Consider the following 22,983-nt stretch of genomic DNA (forward strand, 5'->3'; position numbering starts at 1 on the left):
CCCAATGGACCAGCTCCGAGGTGGGGCTCTGTCTCACCCGCCCTGACAGCCCCTCCCAGTAGCCCTCGTACGCAGGCCTGAGCCTCTCCTGCCTACACCCGCTTCTCATGCCCTTGGCCCCCATCTGTCCCCCAGCACGTTCTCCAAGTGACACTTTTATTTGTTCATATTTGACTACCCTGGGTCTTTGTTGCTGCATGGACTTTTCTCTCGTTATGGAGAATGGGGACTACTCTCTAGTTGCAGAGCTTGGGCTTCTCATTGCAGTGGCTACTTTTGTTGCAGAGCACGGGCTCTAGGGCATGTGGGCTTCAGTAGTTGCAGCTCCCGGGCTCTAGAGCACAGGCTCAGGAGTTGTGGTGCACGGGCTTAGCTGCTCTGTGACATGTGGGATCTTCCCAAATCAGGGATCAAACCCACATCTCCTGCATTGGCAGGTGGATTCTTTACCACTGAGCCACCAGGGAAGACCTAACTGGTACTTTTTTCAGTGGCTTATTTGTTAAAATAAGATGTTGAGATGGTGGTGGCCAAGATGAATTAATACTGGAGGAAGAGGAGAGCAGAACCCAGCCTGAAGAGAGAGTGGTCCCTGAACGGGACATGTTTCATGAGCTCGCTGCCCCACCATGGAGCGTGGCCACACCCCTGCTCCTGGCAGCCAAGGACTGGAGGTGTGAAGGCCATTCAGTGAGGAGTGCAGAGGGCCCAAGGATGCCTCATCCCCTCAGTTGCCTCCAGGGAGATGTAAGGCCACTCCAGGCCCACACAGTGCCTTTGTGAGAAGTAGGAGACCCCTGTCTGGTTGGCTGAGACACAGTCAAAGCTCGGCAAGTTCAACCCCACCCAGACACCCTTGTGCAGTGCACACCCTGTACTGCTGTACTTAGCTGCCTTGGTGAAGGCATGCAGAAGTTCAGTCTTTATCAGCTGAAGCCAGGCAGGAGGCTCAGCCCTTCTCCCACGTGGCCCCTCGGGCACAGTCTTCCCATGTCACCTGAAGCAGGCAGCAGTGCAATGCCAGCCAGAATGGGATGATTTCTGCCTCTGAGCCAGACGATTGTCCCCTTCCTCCTCAGTTGGGAAGCTGAAGCAATTGGGCACCTTCTTCCAGCCCAACACTCCCACCTCTCCCAGCGGTGTTGAACAGAGTCAAAGACACCTTCAGTGAGTCTGGAGTCAGGCCCATAGAACTTAGGAGTGCAGGGACCTTCAAAACACCTTCCTTGCTAAGCTCCCATCATCTCCAATCCCCACCCATGTTCTGGGGACCCAGGAATTCCCCTCCAGCTTCCCAGAGTGTTTATATCCCTGTCTCTGTGGAAAAGGAAATGGCAACCTACTCCAGTATTCTTGTCTGGAGAATCCCCTGGACAGAGGAGCCTGGAGGGCTCATAAAGAGTCAGACACAACTGAAGTGACTTAGCATGCACACATTCTGGATGCTCCCCGTTTGCTGTAATTAACCTCTATCCACCTCTCCAGATAAAAGAACTCCTTTCAGTTGAGTTTTCCTGGAATGAGCCTGTCTTCTGGACTTCCTGTCATTCTCAGTTGCAGACCTCATCCCCATTTTCTCCTGGAGTTGTGGAGTTTTGGGGTAAACACTCGCACGGGGTTTCCAAGCAGCTGCCAGCCTAGGGACCATCGGGAGGGGAAGGTTCTCGGGGATGGAAACAGACACAGAAGGTTCCAAGTTACCCGTTGTGAGAATTCTCAACGTCTCCAGAAATCGCCTGCTGGCTGAGAATCGGACCGGTCAGGCACGGGGAGCTTGATAAAGGTATTTGTGCTGTGACGTGTCTCAGTGGGAGGATGGTCCATGAGCTAGGGCTCAGACATGAGGGCACTCTGAGGGGCTCTGGGAGGTGGGGGAAGGCCTGGAATAGGAGAGGGGATAGTGGGGTGGAATTAGAGAAACAGCTTCTGGAAAACTGGTGACAGCTGGCCAGGAAACCCAGAGGAGCAGGGGCAGCTGGCTGGGGACATGAGAACAGGTGTGTCACACGCGGGCCCTGCTCTGGAGGGAGTTTGGCCACTGAGGAGAACCTGTGGGCAGAACCCAGGGACACTGGGATGGGAGAGAACCTGAAGCCCTGGCAGGAAGCGCTGGGCCTTCCTGGGCCTGTTGCTTGGGCCCTTTCACTCCGCCCACCTCCACCTGCACCGCCTCCCTCCCAGAGTCTCCATGACTCCCGGAGACGGACAGAGCCCCTCCCTCCCCAGGGACGCTGCCCTCGCCCTGCAGTCTCTGGGGCTCACCGATACCTCTGGTGCTGCTGGTTGTGGCCCCAGGTTCTTCCACATGCAGGGCAGTGAGGCCCCAAGGAGGAGTGGGGTGGGGAAGAGCCCGCCAGCCAGAGCTCCTTCCCTGGTCCACCCTGTTCTCCCCACTGCCCAGAGAAAAGGCCTTGGGGAAATGGGCAGGGCTCACCCTCAGCCAGGAGCCTGGAGGGCCTTTTCCTCCTCTCCCTGCCCTTCCCCCCAAGCCCCGCACCTGTGTGTGAGCTGGATTCAGGCTGGACTTCCCGTCCCGTGTGACTCGTCTCTGCTCACCCGGGTTCTTGGAGGCTGTGCCCGAGGCCTCGCCTCTGACCTAGAGATTAAAAGTGGTAAAGATCCTTTGGGTTCCCTGGTTGCCTAGTGGTTAGGATTTGGGGCCTTCACTGTGAAGACCTGGGTTCAACCCCTGGTTGGGGAACTGTCTCACATGCCAAAAGAAAAAAAGAAAAAAAAAGTAAAGTGGTAAAGACTCTCAGTGTGCGGGGATGGTTGATTTTATGTGCCTTCTTGGTGAGGTCATGCTACCCAGTTTCTGGTGAAATGTGAGTCTAGATGTTACTGCAAAGGTATTTTTTAGATGATTTTAGCATTAAATCGGGCTTTCCTGGTGGCTCAGATGGCAGAGAATCTGCCTGCAGTTTAGGAGACCCAGGTTGGATCCCTGGGTCAGGAAGATCCCCTGGAGAAGGGAATGGCTCCCCACTCCAGTATTCTTGTCTGGAGAATCCTGTGCACAGAGGCACCTGGTGGGCTACAGTCCGTGGGGTCACAAAGAGTCAGACACAACTGAGTGACTAACACACACACAGCAGCAGCATTAAATCAGTCAACCTTGAGTAAAGCAGGTGACCTTCCACAGTGTGGGTGGGCCTTGTCCAAGCAGTTGAAGACCTTGAGGGGAAAGACTGGGGCAGGGGTGCTGGTTTTAGACTGGGGGAGGTGGCAGCAGCAGTTCTTCCTGGGGTCACAGCCTGCCATCCAGGTTTCAGATTTGCCGGACCGCACGGTCACTATTCCTTACACCCGCCTCCCTCCCCTCCCTCTCACCCACTCACACCCTATCACTTCTGTTTTCTGGACAACCTTGACTTACATTTGCTCTCCAAGGGCTGGCAGCTGTGCGAGGTGGAGTAAGAAATTCAAGGACCCACCTGACCCCTGTCTCTGCCACTCGCTCACAACCCTCAGGTCCTTGACCTCTCACCCTGAGAAACAGGCTGTTCCCATGAGGTCTGTCCTGCTTGGAAAACAGGTTGTCGGGGAGCCAGACAGAAGGAGCCTGGAAGTCACCCCCCCACCTCTTTGTCACCTACATTTCCCTCCACAATGGACCAAACCTTTCATTTAAAATGGACAACATGAACCACAAAAGAGACAAATGGGCTTAAGTGTGCTTCAGAAGGCTTCAGCAACAGATTGTTTCCTAAGTAGAGATCTGGAGGATGCAGGATGGATGACAGAGTGCTGAGAATCCGTGGAGTGTAGGAGACGGTAGACTCAGGGACCCGCTGGCCCCAGTCTTCCTGTAGAATCCCAGACCCACTAGATGTGGGGCTGGTTGGGACTGGAAAGGAAGATTGGGGAGTATAATAGTGGGAATGCCATCAACCTTTCAGAGTCATAAAGCACAGTAGCTGAAGGGTCCGATGAGGGGAATGCAGTGCTATTTGCTGAATTTCTTCTTTGGGTTCCAAACCCTGGTGATCCAGGCCTCTTCTGCTGGTCTCTCCCACTTTCTGGGAAGAAAGAGCTGGTGACAAGCTCACTTGTAGGTGGGGTTGCTGTCGTGCAGCAGGACAGGAGGGTGCCCAGGGCCACACTGACCTAGGGGCTAACTCAAGCCTGAGCCTGGGGGCTCCTATCGTGCCCCAGCAGAGCCTGGGTGGACCCATGACCACAGAGAGCAGAGCAGACCCCCTCAGGCCTACTGGGCCTCCAGCTGATTTTATGATTTTTCTGAAGAGAAAGCATCCTTTTGTTATTTATTTGTTGCTACTGCTGCTTCTTGGATTTTAATTGAATTACACTTGTCAGCGGTCAGACATGTGTTGCCAGAGGCCTGCTTTGTGCAAAGGGTGTCTATTTTAAAGACTTCAAAGTTAAAACACAAACAGCACGCAGCCATGAAGTCGCCCTGCTGCATCCTGGCGGGGAGAGCAGACCCGCAGGCACTTGTCACGGTTGAGGAAGGGCGCCTGCCCACCTTCAGACCCCGCAGGGCCAGTGGTCATGGGAGCGCAGGAATCACCAGCCACCCCTGGGGGATGAGAACAGGCTCTGCGATGGGACCAGAGCCCGTCCTTGCCCCTCAGCCAGGTGGGCCAGCAGGCAGGGGGCAGTGGTGACTGAGGCCTGCGGGGGGCCTCCCACCCATGCCTGCGGGTATCTCCTGGGCTCCACTCCTCCCCTGCACCTGGCAGGAGTGGCCTCGCCAGCAAGCAGGCCAACACTGGTGCGTTTCCTTCAAGGAGAGGCCAGGGCAGAGGTTGCTTTTATGACTTTTGCTTTGCTGTTTGGTGTTTCCAGAGTCTTGAGTGTGTAGGCGTGGGCGTGGGCACTCAATGCCTCTTTCCCCAGGGACACAAGGACACAAGGATAGCTGTCTGCCAACGGACTTCGGCCTCGTTGTGTCCCTGCGAGGTTTACAGTGTCCTTGGGGCCTTTTTGTGCAGACACCACACGCTCCACACACACACACACACATTAATATATACACACATAAAACTGCACACACATACACAAACACCCCATTTACATATACACACCCATCCATACACACATACACATGTACATATACACTTGCCCTACACACATATATGTATACACACATATATACACACACACACACACAGTGCTCATGGGTGCTTGATTTTCTCAGTTACGATTCAATTGAACTGAAAAACGTAAAAGTCTACCATTTCCCTAACTTTTTAAGTTTAACCTAGAAATGCTATTATTCTGTTTATGAACTAGTAGATTTCAACGGTCACATTTAAGGGTAGGAGACTTATAACTTCGTTAACTAAATTTATTTAGATATCTTAGTGATCTTACAAATTTAATACGTCCAGTTTTCCTAAGTTTGTAAATAGCCATCTTAAAAAGCAGGACTTTCCCAAGCTCCTAAGCGGTTCTTAAAATGTAACATATTAAGCTTATAAATAGGGTAGATACGAAGTTCTGTTGGTAAGAGCAAAGGAAAACTGTCACAGACCCGGCCAAATCCCCCCTCGGCGGGCTGCTTAAAATCATAAGCCCAAGCTCAGTTACTCACTCAGCCCTTTCAAATTGGAACTGCAGGTCTCATTTGTTAGGTTCTCTGACTTACCTGATTCTCTGTGTGTGGGCGCTAAGTCCCTTCGGTTGTGTCTCTGCGATCCCATGGACTGTAGCCCACCAGGCTCCTCTGTCCATGGGGTTCTCCAGGCAAGAATACTGGAGTGGGTTGCCGTGCCCTCCCTGGGGGGATCTTCCCAACCCAGGGATCGAACCCGAGTCTCAAATCTCCTGCTTTGGCAGGCAGTTTCTTTGGGAAGCCCACTTGATCCTTTAAAAGGGTACAAATGTGTGAGATGCCGGATTTACACGTTTCTGAGTGTATCTGAGCTGCTTCACTCCCGTATGTCCTGGTTGATTCAACCCCGGCTGCGTTAAGGACACTGTCAAGGGAGCAGGGGAGCCACAGGCCAAGTGCCACCTCCAGGGGTGGTCTCCAGGGTCCTCCAGTTTCCTCTTTCTGCAGTCCTCCGCCTCCACCTCCCACCCCCACACTCTTCCTCCTCCAACTGCCCCATCAGGGTGGCTTCCTCTCTGGATTGTGTTCTGTCTGTTGTTGCTCCTCTCATGGTCCTTCCCAGAGCTTTCCTCCCTCAAGGCCCCACCTCTTCAGCTTCCTCCTGGATGTCCTCCTGGATGGCGCACACTGCACGCCCTTGGCTCCAGGATCTTGCATCCAAGGCCACGCTAACAACGACTCCCAGGGAGCCAGAAGGGAGAGAGAGTCCTTAGAGAGTCCTTTCCTTCTGGTACAGAAATCCTGCCACCACTGAGCTAAGAGATCTCTCTGCTTCTTACATACCTCCAGGGCCTATGAACTCACCACTTGCTTTTTTTTTAATTGTTGAGAAGCATCGATGACATAAAACTTTCTTTAACCAATGTAGAGGTGTACAGTTCAGTGACATTAAGCACATCCACATTGTCGTGCAACCATCCACCTCCAGAACTCTTCGTTTTCCCAAACTACAACTCTGTCCACATTAAACATCAACTCCCCACCGCCTCCCCCAGCCCCTGGAAGCCTCCATCCTACTTCCTGTTTCTATGGATTCAGCTCTTCTAGGGACCTCATATGAGTGGAATAATACAGTCTGAGCCCTTCTGTGATTGGCTTATTTCATTTAGCATAATGTCCTCAAGGTTCATTCTGTTGGAGCATGTGTCAGAATTTTTTTTCCTAATAACTTTATTTAATTATTTTTGGCTATGCTGGGTCTTTGTTGCTGCACGTGGGCTTATCTGTAGTCGCGAAGAGCAGGGACTACTCTATAGTTGCAGTGCTTTGGCTTCTTATTGCAGCTGCTTCTCTTGTTGCAGAGCACGGGCTCTGTAGTTACGGCTCCCGGGCTCTGGAGCACAGACTCAATAGCTGTGGGGCTCTGGCTTAGTTGCTCCACAGCATGTGGAATCTTCCCAGACCAGGGATCAAACCCAAGTCTCCCACACTGGTGGGCAGGTTCTTTACCACGGAGGCACCAGGGATGCCCATTGATTTCTTTTACGACTTGTTTTTAAATATTCTTTCTCATATTGGGCTTGGAGCCATCTCAGGGAGCATCTCTGACCAGCCCAGTCTCGCCTCTGGGAGCAGACAGCAAGGGAGAGTGTGTCGGGGTACACTCATCCAGAGAGGACCCAGGACTGGTGAAAACAGCAAGGGCGTTTCTGCCGGTGATGCTCCTGGGTGCCCGCAGCTGTGCTCCTGGCTGAGGTCAGCAGCGGTCAGAGGAGAAAAGGGCTCCAGCCCACTCGGCCTGACCTTTTCTTTTCACCCCGGTGCATCATTGAGAAACACGTCACTTCCATTCCCATCCGTTGTTTCCCAGGACCGCTCATTTGATGACTTGTTATTGTCTAGTTGCATCTGACTCTTTGCAACCCCTTGGACTGTAGCCCGCCAGGCTCCTCTGTCCATGGGATTATCGCCGGATGAATACTGGAGTAGGTTGCCATTTCCTACTCCAGGGTATCTTGCTGACCCAGGGATCAAACCCATGTCTTCCTGAATTGGCATGTGGGTTCTTTACCACTGAGCCATCAAGGGAAACCCTTTGGTGACTTAGAACAACAGAAATTTGTTCTCTCACAGTTCTGGAGACCAGAAATCTCAAGGCAAGCCCAGTCTCCCTTGAGGCTGATGGTTGTGACTGCATCACGTCAGTCTCTGCCTCCATCTTCCTGTCCCCTTCTCCTCTGTATCTGTCTCTTATCAGATACCTATTGTTGGGGTCAGGGCCCACCTGGATAAGCCAGGATGATCTCATCTTGAGAACCTTAAGGTAATCAATCTGCAAAGACCCTTTTTCCAAATGAGACATCACTCCCACATTCCAGGGACTAAAAGTGTGGACTTGTCTTTCAGGGGCTACCATTTATCCAGTGCATCCGGTTAGGTTTCTCGCATTCTGTGTGTGCTTGGCCCCAGGCGTCTCCTCCATCCCCATTGGCATTTTAAGACTCTGCCCACCTTCCCTTTGTATTGTTCTCGTGGCAAGAATACTGGAGTGGTTTGCCACTCCTCCTCCGGTACTTTGGCCACTGCTGTGAAGAGCCGACTCATTGGAAAAGACCCTGATGCAGGGAAAGATTGAGGACAGGAGGAGAAGGGGGCGACAGAGGACGGTTGGATGGCATCACCAACCCTATGGACATGAATTGAGCAAACTCCGGGAGATAGTGAAGGACAGGGAAGCCTGGCGTGCTGCAGTCCACGGGGTCACAAAGAGTCAGACATGACTGAGCGACTGGACAACAACAGCCACCTTCCTTGGAGGCCGTTGTCTTCATTCAGCGAGCAGCTGCCTGGTGTCTGCGCGGGGTCCCTGCCCGTGGAGATCCTCTAGCTTCTTCCCCTGCTGGGGACCCGACAGTTCCAGTCCCTCCCCTGGGAATCCTCAAGGCGTCCAGAATGTCAGAGGGGAGGGGACATGGAGCCGGCCACCCAGGCGAGGCCAGTACTCAGTCTGTGTCCTCCCCCAGAGGAGCGACCTCTGCTGATGCACTGGACCCAGGAGGAGACCGGCAGCCTGCCGGCTCCCTGCTTGCCCTCTGGACTGATTACTCTCCTCAGGAGGACCCTATTTGCTCACAGCCTTATTACCCACCCCGAGCACGGCGGCCGCAGCGCCAGCTGTCCACCTTTGCTGGTTAATATGCGGACCCGGTGGCCCACTCCCTCTCCAGACTGTGTTATTGCGGAAGCCGCAGCTTCATGCCTGGAAGAGAGAGACAGAGGCAAGCTCGCTTCCTGCAGGGCCTCCCTCCTGGGAACGGGCTTGAAACCTGGAACTTAAAAGGGAAGGGGGTGGTTGTGGTTTAAAATAGCGTGTGCGTGGCAGCCTCCTGTGTGGCTTCCCCCAGCTTTCCCCTAAAATACCTGAGGAGACACGCCAAAAAAAGATGAAAATTCCTGAAAACAGAGACAGGTGGGCAGCCTGGGAGGATCTCCCTCTTGCTCTGTTGAGACAGACGGAGCCACCCGGCTCCCCCAGGAAGCCGAGGCCTCCCGGGGGGAAAGGGAGCCCTTCTCCCCAATCTGAGGAAGTCAGGCAGCCACCCTTCCCCTTGAGAGTGACGGTTTGGGGGTCAACACAGCACTGCTGGAGTCCTCCCCTGCCTGCACCCTCCCCATGCTTCTCTGTGTTTATTCAGAGAAAGCAGCCCTCAGGCGCCACTTCCACCAGGCAGGCAGAAGAGGGAAACCCGAGAGCCGTGGCCACTGAAAGTCCACTGTAGCCCCTGGGCTCAGCCAGGGTCAGGGAGGTCCTGGGATAATGACCACATAGTGGCTTTCCGCGGACCTCATTTTTGAAGTATGGGAGACCCAGTCCATGGTGATGGGCAAAGACACCCCTCCCCAAGGTCAGAGTTGCATTAGCTCAGTGTCCCGAATGTGGCCTCCCGCCAAGCTGGCCTTACAAACCAAAACCTGAGAGGTGGACTCGGCTCTTCCCCCAGGAAGGCAGCGGTGGGACAGGGTCAGAAGTTCGGCTTGCGGGTGTGGTTCTCACCACAACAAACAGTTACCCCACACAGGTTGGGTGTCCTACAGTTCAACTCAGTTCGGACACTCGCCCAGCGAGAGTGTCCAACCCACAGGACAGCCCCCACTGCAGACTCTAGTCACAGGTCCAGGTGGTCAGCTGTGCTGCTGACCACCCAGCTCTCGGCTGTTGGTTCCCACGACCCTCTCCTCAGGTCAGATGAATTCGCTTCAGTGGTTCACAGAGCTCAGGAAAACATTCTACTCACTAGTTTAACATACTGGGGTGTAACTCAGGAGCCGCTCGATGGGAGAGAGGCACAGACCCAGGTGTGGGGAGGGACAGGACCTTCCATACCCGCCCTGGTGTCCATTCTCCACATCTCCCATGCTCACAGACCCAGAAACTCTCTGGACCCTGCACTGTGGAGATTTTCCAGAGGCTTCATCTCATCAGCATGACTGATGACCTCGCTGGCCACTGGTGACTGACTCTCTTCATCCCCTGTACCCTCCCTGGAGGTCAGGGGCTGGACTGAAATTCCCAACCTCTAATGACAAGAGCTTCCCTCGTGGCTCAGATGGTAAAAGCATCTGCTTGCAATGCGGGAGACCCGGGTTCAATCCCTGGGTCTGGAAGATCCCCTGGAGTAGGAAATGACAACCCACTCCAGTACTCTTGCCTGGAACATTCCATGGATGGAGAAGCCTTGTAGGCTACAGTCCATGGGGTTGCAAAGAGTCGGACTCAACTGAGTGACTTCACTTTCATTAACGACAAGGTTGGTTCCCCTGGCTACCAGCCCCATTCCCAGATGACCAAGCAACTTTCCAAAAGTCACCTCACTAACAAAAAACATTTAAAAATGTCATCTCATAATAAAAGGCACCTTTGTCTCTCTCATCATTTAGGAAATTCTGAGGGTTTAGGAGCTCTGTGCCAGAAAGTCCAAGTATGTATGTATTGTAAATCACAGCATCACACTAGACTTGATAGGTGGGGGGAATCTCACTAGATCGCCCCTCCTCCAAGGATGAACAAGTGGGGAAAAAATCCTGTGCATCAGGGAAACGTGTGGAGGCTGGACCCTGACTCCGTAATGATCTATGGCAGGTTCCGGAGGAAATAAACTTTGTGAGAAAAGCACAGAATGTCATGAAAAGAAGCCAAGCTGAGATGGAAAGAAAACAAGGGAGATTAATGAGGAAAATAAGAATTGCAAGGATTCAGAATGCTAGCCAGCACACAGTCCCAACTAGGAGCAGTGGGAATGGGGTTGACGCTGCAGGACAAGAGGTCAGTGACTGAGGCAAACCTGGGCACTCCATGGGAATGCACTGTGGGTAGAACACAGGAAGAGAGAAAGTCAAGAGACACTCAGAGCGTGGCTTTCCTGATGAGACAGGCTCTGAAAAGTCCATGTTTGTAGATGGAAAGACCCCGACATGGAAGGAAAATTTAAAGAAAATACCTACAGCTAGAAATACCCACGGTGGGAAAAATTATAATAACCAGGTGGGACAGGCAGGAAAAATAATTGCCACATAAACATGCCCCCTTCTATTCCCTCCTTTCCCAGGAAGGTGTCTGTGTTTGCCCCCCTGCATCTTAGGACCTTTTTTAAAAAGTTGTTGTCATTGCTGTTTAGTCACCCAGTCTTGCCCGACTCTTTGCAACCCCATGAACTTAGCCCACCAGGTTCCTCAGTCCATGGGATTTCCCAGGCAAGAATACTGGAGTGGGTTGCCATTTCCTTCTTCAGAGGATCTTCCTGACCCAGGGATCAAACCAGTCTCCTGCGCTGGCAGGCAGATTCTTTACCGCTGAGCCACCAGGGAAGCCCATTAAAAAAGAAAAAAGAACTGTTGCAAAATGCACATCACATAAAATTTACCATCTTAACCATTTTTATGCTTCAGTATCATTAAGCTCATTCACATCGTTGTACAACCATCACACTATTGTTTCCAGAACTCTTCATCTTGCAAACTGAAACTCAGTCCCCTGAAACAGCAACTCCCCCGAAGCCCCTGGCCCCCACCATTCTACTCTGCGTCTGTGAATATGACTGCTTCATATGTGTGGAACCATCCTTTTGTGACTGATTTCTTTTAGCATAAAGTTCTCAAGGATCAGCCACGGTGTAGCGTATGTCATATTTTTTCCTTTGTATGTCTGAATAACATTCCATCGCAGACATATCCCACATTTTTATGCATGTACCTATGGAAGTTGATGGATGCTTGGGTTGTTTTCACCCTTTGACCATGGTGAATCGTACTGTCTCCTAGGGTACCCCCTGCTTCCATCCCTGCAGTTCTACAAGTGTTTTTGGTATTAAGAGCCCTCTTTATACTTTCTCTTTTTTAAATTGAGCTTTAGCTGACATATAACAATTTTAAGGCACATACTGGCGTGATCTGATACTTTTCATACTGCAATATGGTTCCCATTGTAGCATTAGCCAACACCCCTGTTTTTGTCAAATAACATTTCTTCTAGTGTTGGTAACAGTTAAGGTCTTATCTCTTAGCAAGCTTGATGTTTCTAACACTTCTATTGTCTTTCATGGCTGACCTGTGTGCATTTCTTTAACAGTGTTCATTTCAGTTCAGTTCAGTTCAGTCACTCAGTCGTGTCTGACTCTCCACGACCCCGTGAATCACAGCACGTCAGGCCTCCCTGTCCATCACCAACTCCCGGAGTTCACTCAAACTCATGCCCACAGAGTCGGTGATGCCATCTAGCCATCTCATTCTCGGTCGTCCCCTTCTCCTCCTGCCCCCAACCTTTCCTAGCATATTTATCGTCTTGTTGCAAGTACGAACCTTAGACACCATCTCCCATTCCCCCACCCCCAGCCCCAATGCACTGTGTTTTTCAGAGTTCAGTTCTTTTTAGATTCCACATTTAAGTGCAATCATACAGTGTTTGTCTTTGCCTTTGCCTTATCTCATTGAGCATGATGTTCTCAAGGTCCATCCACATTGTTGCAAATGGCAGGATTTCCTTCTTTCTTGTGGATGAATAGTATTCCATTGTATATATAGACCACATCTGCTGTATCCAGTCATCCATTGATGGGCATTTAGGTTGTTTCTGACTTGGCTGTTGTGAGTAACTCCTCGGTGAACATAGGCATGCAGACATCTCCTTGGTAGTATGTTTTCATCTCCTTCAGACATACACCCAGAAGTGTGATTGCTGGGTTGTATGGTAGTTCTGTTTTTAATGTTTTTTTGGGCTCCAAAATCACTGCAGATGCTGATTGCAGCCATGAAATTAAAAGACGCTTTCTCCTTGGAAGGAAAGTTATGACCAACCTTGATAGTATATTAAAAAGCAGAGACATTACTTTGCCAACCAAGGTCCGTCTAGTCAAGGCAATGGTTTTTCCCGTGGTCATGTATGGATGTGAGAGTTGGACTGTGAAGAAGGCTGATCGCCGAAGAATCGATGCTTTTGAACTGTGGTGTTGGAGAAGACTCTTGAGAGTCCCTTGGACTGCAAGGAGATCCAACCAGTTCATTCTAAAGGAGATCAGTCCTGGGTGTTCATTGGAAGGACTGATGCTAAAGCTGAAACTCCAATACTTTGGCCACCTCATGCGAAGAGTTGACTCACTGGAAAAGACTCTGATGCTGGGAAAGATTGGGGGCGGGAGGAGAAGGGGATGACAGAGAGTGAGATGGCTGGATGGCATCACCGGCTCGATGGACATGAGTTTGAGTGAACTCCAGGAGTTGGTGATGGACAGGGAGGCCTGGTGTGCTGTGATTCATGGGGTTGCAAAGAGTCGGACATGACTGAGCAACTGAACTGAACTGATTTATTTATTTCTGGCCACACCATGTGGCTTACAGGATCTTAGTTCCCTGACCAGCAATTGAACCTGAGCCCACAGCAGTGAAAGCACTGAGTCCTAACCAGTGGACTCCCGGGAATTCTCTACTTTTAATTTCTTGAGGAATCTTTACACTTTTAAAATTATGGAGGGCCTCAAAGAGGTTTTTTGTGTATGGGTCATATCTAATAAAGTCTGTCTACCTAAAAGAAATCAAAACAAACATTTTAAATATTTATTCACTCATTTAAAATTAATGAGCTCGGGACTTCCCTGGTGGTCCAGTGGTTAGGACTTCTCTTCCAGTGCAGGGGCTGTGGGTTCCACCTCCTCTGGTCGGGGCGCTGGGATCCCACGTGCCTCATGGCCAGGAAACCAAAACCCAAAACAGATGAAATATTGTAATAAATTCAATAAAGACTTTAAAAATGGTCCACATTAAAAAAAAAATCTTAAAAATAAAAGACTTTGATGTTTCTAAGCCCAGAATAAATTCTTTTTTAAAAAATAAAGTTATAAGCTTGCATGTGAAAGAAGTAAATTTTTGTAAAAATATATTTTCCAAAAGAAAAAATACAGTGAAGAGAGCCACATTGTTTCATAGTTTTGTGACTCTCTTTCGTGTGTGGCTGGCTTGGAAGACAGCTGAATCCTCATACCTGCTACTCTGTGTTTGGTCTCTTGCAGTAGATTGTTTTGGTTGAAGTCGACAGAGAAAATCATGCTGATTTGGAAAAGAGGACCTCACAGAACCCCTGAAAGGGTCTTAAGGGTCGCCCCTCATGCTTTGAGAAACACTGTGTGAATCTCTGCTCGCTGTTTGGAAGGCCATACCCCTCACCTTTCCCGCTGGAGTGAGTCCCCAAACCTGGTTCTTCAAGCTCAGGTGGGGCCCCAGTTCTTCGAGATGGCACATGCTGGCCATTGACCCGCTTGGTCCCAGGCCAGGGACACTCCGTGCCAAGCTGCCCACAGTGGTGACTCCGGGGTACCTGCTGATGTGCCCAGGTTTCCTGATGAGGAACCTTACATGCCCAGGTCCTAGAGATGGCACCACTTAGATCCATAATGAGGAAGCCAGGATTCTCCTCACTGCCTGGTATTTGCAAGGCAGACCAGCCCCTCCCAGGCGAAAGCTATGCCCAGGGCAGCCTGGAGGAGCCGCATGTGGATGTGATTTTTCCACCCCCCATCCCCCCACCCCCACATGCAGCCAGAGCAGAGCGTCAAGGTTCCTGGTGGGCAGGGTCAGTAGGACTGTCAGTGCAGTCATGACACGTTAGTCTCCAGTACACTGGCTTGGTGGGGGACATGGAGAGGACACCAGGGATGCCAGAAGTGGCCCAAGGTCCTCGGGATGTGTGAGGTGCTCTGAAGTAGCATAAGCACCCCACGGACCTAGGTGGGGTTGAAAGTGTAGTGTTAGTCTCTCAGTCATGTTGGACTCTTTGCGACCCATGGACTGTGTAGCCCACCAGGCTCCTCTGTCCATGGAGTTCTGCAGGCAAGAATATTGGAGTCGGTGGCTATTTCCTCCTCCAGGAAGTGGGGTCAAAGTAAAGAAATAAAGCAATAAAAGTGCAGCAGCCTCTCTCCGGCCCCGTCTGGTTTTTCCCTGTTGCAGCCTCTCATAACCCAGCGCCCTGGGACCTCGGGAGCCCCACCCCAGCTGGAATTTACAGGGCGGGGTGGCCGTGACTCACTTACCCAGAGCGCGTGATCGGGGCCACGTCTGCCTTCCTGGGGAGACCCCCTCCCCACCCCCTTCCTTCCTTCCACCCTCGGCCCCCTCCCCAGCGACAGTTTCATGGCTGCAGATAAGAACTGCCCGGAGAGATGGAGCCACGGTCAGCAGGCTGGGAGGGGTATCCAGACTGACAGCGAGGATGGGGACGTGGCCCTGGGCGCGGGGGGGCCTCTGGGAAAGGACAACTTACATTCTCCCACACCTGCCCCGGCGTCCTGGGTTAGCAGGTCGGGTTTTCTTGGTCCTTCCAGGATGGGATGACTTCTACTGGCCTGGAGAGGATGGGGGTGGGAAGATAGGGCAAGGCTGGTAGGAACCCAAGAAACCTAAGCAGCCATCCGGTCCAGGTTTTTCAGACTTTGGCAATAGAACTGCATTAAAAAAAAAAAAAAAAAAACTGAAGGACAGCGAGCAGAGCAGCTCTTTTGAGAGCTGGGCCCAAAGACTTGTTGACCCTTGGCCTCCCTCTTGTCTTATCAGCCCCGAGACCTTGGAACACGGTTTGGTAACTGCTGGCATGGTCCATCTACCCATTTCACAGATGGGGACATAGACCCCAAGAGGGAAGAGGTCTCTCATCCACATATGGACAGTCTGAATTCCAATTCCGACCTTCCCAGCCTCGCCTGCCACACAGAGTGAAAACTTGCTCAGTTGTGTCTCTTTGCAACCCCAGGAACTGAAACCCACCTCCATGGGCTGCCCCTGGTGTGCTGGGTGGGGCTCCAGGGCAGAGCAGGGGTGCATCGCTGATCTCTGGCCATCCTCCCCTCTTGCAGGACCTGGGCATGGAGTCGACCTCGCTGGACGATGTCCTGTACCGCTACGCCAGCTTCAGGAACCTGGTGGACCCCATCACACACGACCTCATCATCAGCCTGGCCCGCTACATCCACTGCCCCAAGCCGGTAGGGCAGCCATGGTCTGAGCCAGCCAGGTCTGGGGTGTGAGGCAAGCGCCTTCCTGGGCAGAACAGCCCGGAGCCCGGGGTGGGGGGCTGGTCAATGCTGCCCAGGCCCCTCATGCAGGCACCTGAGGCCCAGGATCCATGGTAAAGGCTACACACCTGCACCCTCAGTACTGGCTTTGTTCAGCCCACCAGGTCCATCAAATCTGGATTCATTGCCAATGTTTAAAAGTATTTCACACAATCCCCATATTGGCTGCCCTTGGAAAATGGGGAAACTCCGCATTTCTAAGGCCTGGAGATGAGTAGCCGCCCCTGTTGTCTGGGGCCAGGGCTGCTGTGTACAGTTGCATAGTTTGCATCCTGCACAAAGACACAGAGGGGGTGGGGCGGGAGGATACAGCTCAGTCCAAGCCCTCTCTCTGCCCACCAGCCATGGGCACAGGGGCAGGACTGTGTCCACCGAGAGGTGAGCTCTGTCTAGTTTGCACGAAGGTGCTGTGTGAGGGTAGCCACGGCCCTGCCTGCTGTTCAGTTCACCACACTCCCCACTACATCCACTGGTCTTCCTCTCTGGACCGAGTGTCATTTTACACCCACCCGCTTCACTCAGGTCCACTTCCTGCCTGGCTCCACAGCTCTCCAGGTTCCGTGGGCGCGGCCCAGCCCCTCGGGGTGGGAGATCCATTCCCCTTCCCGCTGGCTCCACAGTCCAGGCCGGGACCCGGGCAGGGAGGGGACGGCCACAGCAGGGCAGCTGCCCACTTGGGCTTTCCTCTCTGTTTTGGTTTCTTCTCTCCCATCCCTCAATTTCCAGCAGTTTCTAAAAGACATGCTTCCTTGTAGCAGGAGGAAGGAGCAGGAAGCCAGGGCAGGGCAGAGGAGTCCTGGGGTGGCCTCCACTTTAGAGTGGAACCAAGATCAGAGCAAGAGTTGGTTCCCAGGTCCACCCTGCACCTGGCCTGGGCGCCCAGGGGCTGAAACTTGCTTCGGGGCGGCACCCCCATCCGGAGGTCTGTCTAGGGCCTTCTCTCTGGCTTCCAGAGTGTCTGGTGCCAAGACTCCTAGGTGGAGGGCTAGATGAGGAGGGCTGGGGGTCCACTGGGGCAGATGTGGGGTGGGTTGGTAGAGGGCGGCCTCCGCAAAGCCAGCAGGTGCTGGTTGTCCAGGCAGGGGCACAGCAGAGAAGGGTCAGGCACAAAGTCGGGAAGAGTGGACCCTGGGCGATTTGGATGGGGCACCCATGTTGTCCACCGGTCAGCACGTCCCAGCAGTCCTAGTTCTCTAATGTGTCGGGGCCATGTCCAAGGCCCTCCTCCTCAGGCTGCTGGAAGAGCCTCCAGCTGGACTCTGGGCTCTGCTCCTGCCTCCGTGCCCTCTCTGCAGAGGTAAAGCGCGTCACCAGGTACCTCCTGAAAAGCCTTCTGTGTGGTGCTCTGGTTTAAGGAACTCGCGGACCCCTCCTCTTGCCCCACCCGAATCTCCCCTCCCATCGTTCCCACTCCGCTCCAGCCCCCATGCTCCTCTCTCCCTGCGGCATCCAGATTCTCTCCAATTCGGGACTCTGCTGCCTCCTGCCCCAGCTCTCCTCTCCTCCTTTCAGACTCAGCATAAGCATTGCCTCTCAGAGGCCTTCTTGGCCCAGCCTCCCTTCAGTAGGTCTCTGATCAGCCTCTACCTCACGCCCCGTTTATTTTCTCATTCCGCTCACTGGCTTCTGAAATTATCTTGGCCTCAATTATTTGTTGGCTTAGTGTCTGCTCTGCCCACTAGAATATAAACTTCGGAGGGGCAAGAGAGGACGTCCGCCTGTTCACAGTCATCCTGCTCCTGGCACAAGCAGGTGACACATTCCACTGTGCATTAGAGGATGAGACAGTTGGATGGCATCATCGACTCAATGGCCATGAGTTTGAGCAAGCTCCAGGAGATGGTGAAGGACTGGGAAGCCTGGCGTGCTGCAGTCCATGGGGTCGCAAAGAGGGATTTGACTTAGCGACTTAGCAACAATAAGGAACTATTTCCAGGGTTATGGGCAGGAAGAAGGGAATGGACCATGGACCGGGGCCACTGAGATACCGGAGACCAGCAGCAGGAAGTCGTTACCGAGGAAGGGCCGTGGGCAGAGCTGTATTGCCAGAGCCGGGAGGAGAACGCCTCTCCCAAAACCGCCCTCTATCTTCCTTTTTTTCTTTCTTTGTTTCTTTTTTTATACTTTATTGTGTTTTCTGTTGCTGCATAACAAATCACCCTAAAACGTGGTGGCTTAAAACAATGGACTTACATCGTTTTACCATCTCTACAGGCGGGGGATTCAGGAACAGCGGCAGCTCAGGGTCTAGCTGAGGGCTTGGGACACTGGCCAAGGCTGCAAGTATCTGGAGGCTGGAAGGGGACTGACAGGATGGCGCACCCCCCATGGCTAATGGCAGGAGGCCTCAGCTTTCTGCCTGCAGCCCGTCCACTGCTTGAGCTCCCTCATATCAGGGCAGCTGGCTTATCCCAGAGTGGGTGATACCCGAGAGCAAGGGAGAACCACAGTGTCTTCTGAGCCAGTCTCAGACGTCACATGCCGTCACTGCTGTAGTGGATTGCCCAGTCAGCCCTGATGCGGGTGGAAGGAGGCTGTACATGCCCAGGAGTCCGGCATCTGTGGGGCCATCTTGGAGGCTGACTGAAGCAGGGCAGGAACAAGAAGAGTTAATCCCAGGCCTTTTTCTCCTGCCCTCTGACCTCCCTCCCATTAGCTGATCACACTGGCAGTCAGCAGCAAGAGGGCCAGTGATTCGGTCTGTCCGTAAGAGCTCAGCATGTCCAGCACAGAGAACAGAGAGTGGATGGGGGGAGGAGTAGACTGAAAGCCCAGCACAGTCTCGGGGTCTGGAGCAGTGTCCAGCACACGGTAGGCAGGGCAGCCGTGTTTGATGAATGAATGAGGAAGCCTTGGGTACAGAGTGGTGGAGGGCTCTGCTTGTTTTGCCCTGGAGTTGGGGGTGAAGACAGTAGATGGCATCGGAAGGGGCCTGACCCTGCCTGGAGGGGCCTGCAGGTCTGCTGTGGGCCTCTCCCTAGACGGGTCAGTGAACCCCTCAAGCAGGGTCTTCTCTGGGGCCTCCGGCCAGCAGCACTGGGCAGGTGCCCAGTCACCCCAACTTGTGCCACACCCCTCTCCTTCCTTCCTTTTCCACGGGTGGGAGGAAAGGCTAGAGAGCAGATTCCGCAACCTGCCTTGGCACCTCTGCTGTGGGTTAAGACTCTGTTGCAAGTAACAGAAACCCATGCGGGCTGCCTCAAGCCAGGAAGAGGGCTTCTCCTTCCCATACTGAGGGGGCTCGTGGGGCCCAGCGGCAGCTAAGCTGGACAGAGGCCCTGGCACCCCAACTAGCGCAGACACCTGCCCCCACCTCTGCTCCTGCCCCCCTCCCCACCCCCTCTCCCCATGTCTCAGGGCTGCCCGGGGCTCCCGAGTTCGGCCCCCCAGGAGTCTTGTCTAAAGTCAGGATTCCAGGACCCCTTTCTGGACCGTCAGCGGTGGCTTGGGAGTGGGGTCTGGTCCCACAGAGGGGCTGCTGAGCCTCATGGCTTTCAGAGTAAGAGGAGATGGGCCAGCATCCTCCTTCTTCCTCGCCTTCCCGCTTCCTTCCTCCTCCACCGCCGGGCCAGTCCTGCTTAGCTGTTCCTGCAGGCAGAGGCCTGAAGTGGGAAAACTTAAGTGAGCTTGCTTGGGGCTTTCCTAGTTGCAAAGGATAGAAGCACCTTGGACTCACTTTGGAGAAAGATCCATCACTTGAGGGCAGAGCAGAGCCCAGCCTCAGAGCGACTGCGGGGTTTGCGTCCTGATGTCAGCCTTCACGTCGCCTGGCCTGCCGTCCCCTCGGCTTCTTGTTTCCACCTTTGTCAAGCGGGATTACAGGGGCGCCCATCTCATGCGATGACTGTGATTACAGGATTGGGACGTAGGCGAAGCCAGAGGCAGTGCCCAGTGTCTAGCAGATAATATAAGTCACTGAATCTTAGTCCAGACAAGCGGAGGCGCTCTCACCCCGGACTACTCCGGCTCACGTTTGGCCTCAGGCCCCGTGCAAATTGACCACGTCTCCGGTCCCTGTTTGGTAAACAAGAGCACAGGCACAGCTTGGCGGCCTCGCCCTGTGCGCGGCTGCCCTCTGGTGGCGATGCCGGCGCACTGCGGCGGCTCCTTTGCCGCCTCTTTGTTTCTTTGCTGACAAAGGTCTGTCTAGTCAAAGCTACGGTTTTTCCAGTAGTCATGTATGGATGTGAGAGTTGCGCTATAAAGAAAGCTGAGCGCCAAAGAATTGATGCTTTTGAACTGTGGTGTCGGAGAAGACTCTTGAGAGTCCCTTCTACTGGAAGGAGATCAAACCAGTCAATCCTAAAGGAAATCAGTACTGAATATTCATTGGAAGGACTGATGCTGAAGCTGAAACTCCAATACTTTGGTCACATGTTGCGAAGAACTGATTTGTTGGAAAAGACCCTGATGTTAGGAAAGATTGAGGGCAGGAGGAGAAGGGGACGACAGGATGAGATGGTTGGATGGCATCACCGATTCAATGGACATGAGTTTGAGCAAGCTCCGGGAGTTGGTGATGGTCAGGGCAGCCTGGCATGCTGCAGTTCATGGGATTGCAAAAAGTCAGACAAGACTGAGGGACAGAACTGAACTTTCTGTTTCTTCCTTCTGGTCAAGAAGTTTGAGGGACAGTCTGTGGCTCCCAATTTGGAACCCCTGAGAAGTGGTCAGAGGTTAAGGTTAGGGCTAGGAGCTCGTTTCTCAGTTTTGGAATAGCCTGGGTGGTCCCGGGGTGATAGTGGGCAGACTACTACATCCCACCCCACTGGTCCACCTGGCAGCACAGGGGAATCTCGGCTGAGGTTGGGGGGAGGTGTTAAAAGTCCCAGTGCCCACCCATCGCTGGCAGCTGTGTTCCCTAAAGCTCTGGGTGATCCTGGTGTGCGAGGGTCCTAGGGACAGGGAACTTCCCTGGTGATCCAGTGGCTAAGACTCCGTGCTCCCAATGCAGGGGGCCTAGGTTTGATCCTGATCAAGGAACTAGATCCCGCATGCCACAACTAAAGATCCCACATGCTGCATCAAAAGTCGAAAATCCCATATGCTGTAGCTAAGACCCAGAGAAGCCAAACAAATAAATAATTGTGAAAGGATCCCACATGCAGACCCTTGGCTTAGATGTGCCACCCTTCCTTCTCCCTTTGGCCTAGAAGTTGTCCTTCACCCCGGCCAGCACCATGAACACCATCCCTGAGCCTGTGCTGGCCAGCACCTCCTCACTGGAGTCTCCAGTGGGGTGTTTGAGCCCACCAGCCCCCTTGTCCTTGGTGTCCAGGGCTCTGCTTACTCCTGCTTCTCTAGCTGAGCCTTCTCCATAATTTCATGTCCCCTGGGCCCTCCCTCTGCCCCTTTGCTATTTGACTGAGCCCCCTGTCTGCCTGCTCTGCTCATTCCTTGGCCAGGGGTTTAATCAGATGCTGGTGATTGTGTCCAGGCCAGACCTGTCCTCACCCCCAGCCCATAAATCCAATCACATCCCCCATTTGGAGGCCTCATAGGCCCCTCCCAACTCCATATGGCCCCGTGTGAGCTGGGTGCTTCTCCATCCTGCTTAACCCTTTACAGACGAGGATCAGAGGCACAGAGAGGTCAAGTGATGTGCCCAAGGTCACACAGGAGGTGACAATGCAAGGATTTGAATCCACACAGTTTGGATCAAGTCTATACTCTTAACTACTCAATACGGTAGATCCCATGTTATCCTCAGGGAATATGTTCCAAGACCTTCATGTGTGCGTGCTAAGTCGCTTCAGTTGTGTCCAACTCTGCAACCCTATGGACTGTAGCCCACCAGGGTCCTCTGTCCTGGGATTCCCTAGGCAAGAATACTGGAGAGGGTTACCATGCCCTCCTCCAGGGGCTCTTCCCAACCCATGGCTCCAACCTGAGTCTCTTACAATCTCTCACATTGCAGGCAGATTCTTTTCCACTGGTGCCACCTGGAAGCACTCCAAGACCTTCAGGGGATGCCTGCAACAGATGGTACCAAACTGTATAAAACTGTACTAACGATAATATATACAGTGTGGGTTACACCACACAAAGGAATGATTTATGTCCCCAGCAGGACGGAACGGGGCAACATGAGAGTTCATCACGTTCCTCAGGACGGTGCAGTTTTAAACTTATGAGTTATTTCAGGAATTTTTCACTTAATATTTTCAGACCAAGGTTGACCACTATTAACGAAAACCTTGGAAAGCCAAACATCAGATGAGGGGGAAGAGCTGTGTGCTGCCTCTTGCTAGCAGAGTAATGATGACAGTGGTAATAATCAAGCTGGTCTTCACCGAGCACCCACTTCAGGTGCCCCAATGGGCACTGGCCACTGTAATGTTTGACCCACCTGATCGCCTTGCCATCTGCAAGTGGGTTTGCATCCACACCTGGCACTTCGTGGCCTTGGTCCTTGGCCCTGGACCATCTGGTGAGCGCACAGGCTGTGGGCTACTGTCTCTCAGGCTGGAGACTCTCTGTTGAACTGACTTCCCTTGGACAGAGCAGGAGTCTCTAAAATCTGCCCTTTGCATCCTCTGATCTAGCGTATTTGTTTGCTGGGGCTACCGTGACAAAAATACCACTTAAACAGCCCAGATGTGTTTCCTCACAGACCTGGAGGCTGGAAGTCCAAGATCAGGACATTAACAGGGTTGGTCTCTTCTGAAGCTGCCCCCCTTGGCATGCGGACGGCCGTCTTCTCCTTGTGTGCTCACATGGTCTCTCCTCTGGACACAGCTGTGTTCTGGTCTCTTCTCATGAGGACACCGGTCATAGAGGATTAGGGCCCATCTCGATGAACTCATTTTATCTTAATTACTCTTTCAAGGCCCTGTCTCTGAATACAGC

At 52.9% G+C, this 22,983-nt stretch overlaps 1 protein-coding gene across 1 annotated transcript in view; it reads left to right on the forward strand.

Annotated features, from left to right (window-relative positions):
* Positions 1–22,983, forward strand: part of LRRC75A (leucine rich repeat containing 75A) — a 34,600-nt gene that overhangs the window by 7,267 nt on the left and 4,350 nt on the right. Inside the window, exon 2 of the mRNA XM_055407358.2 lies at positions 15,916–16,044. Within this exon, the coding sequence (XP_055263333.2) occupies positions 15,916–16,044 (129 nt within the window). The remainder of the gene's footprint in view (positions 1–15,915; positions 16,045–22,983) is intronic.

Source organism: Moschus berezovskii, chromosome 20 (genome assembly GCF_049115385.1).
Source record: "Moschus berezovskii isolate FMDL1 chromosome 20, NW_MosBer_1.0, whole genome shotgun sequence".
NCBI lineage: Eukaryota > Metazoa > Chordata > Mammalia > Artiodactyla > Moschidae > Moschus > Moschus berezovskii.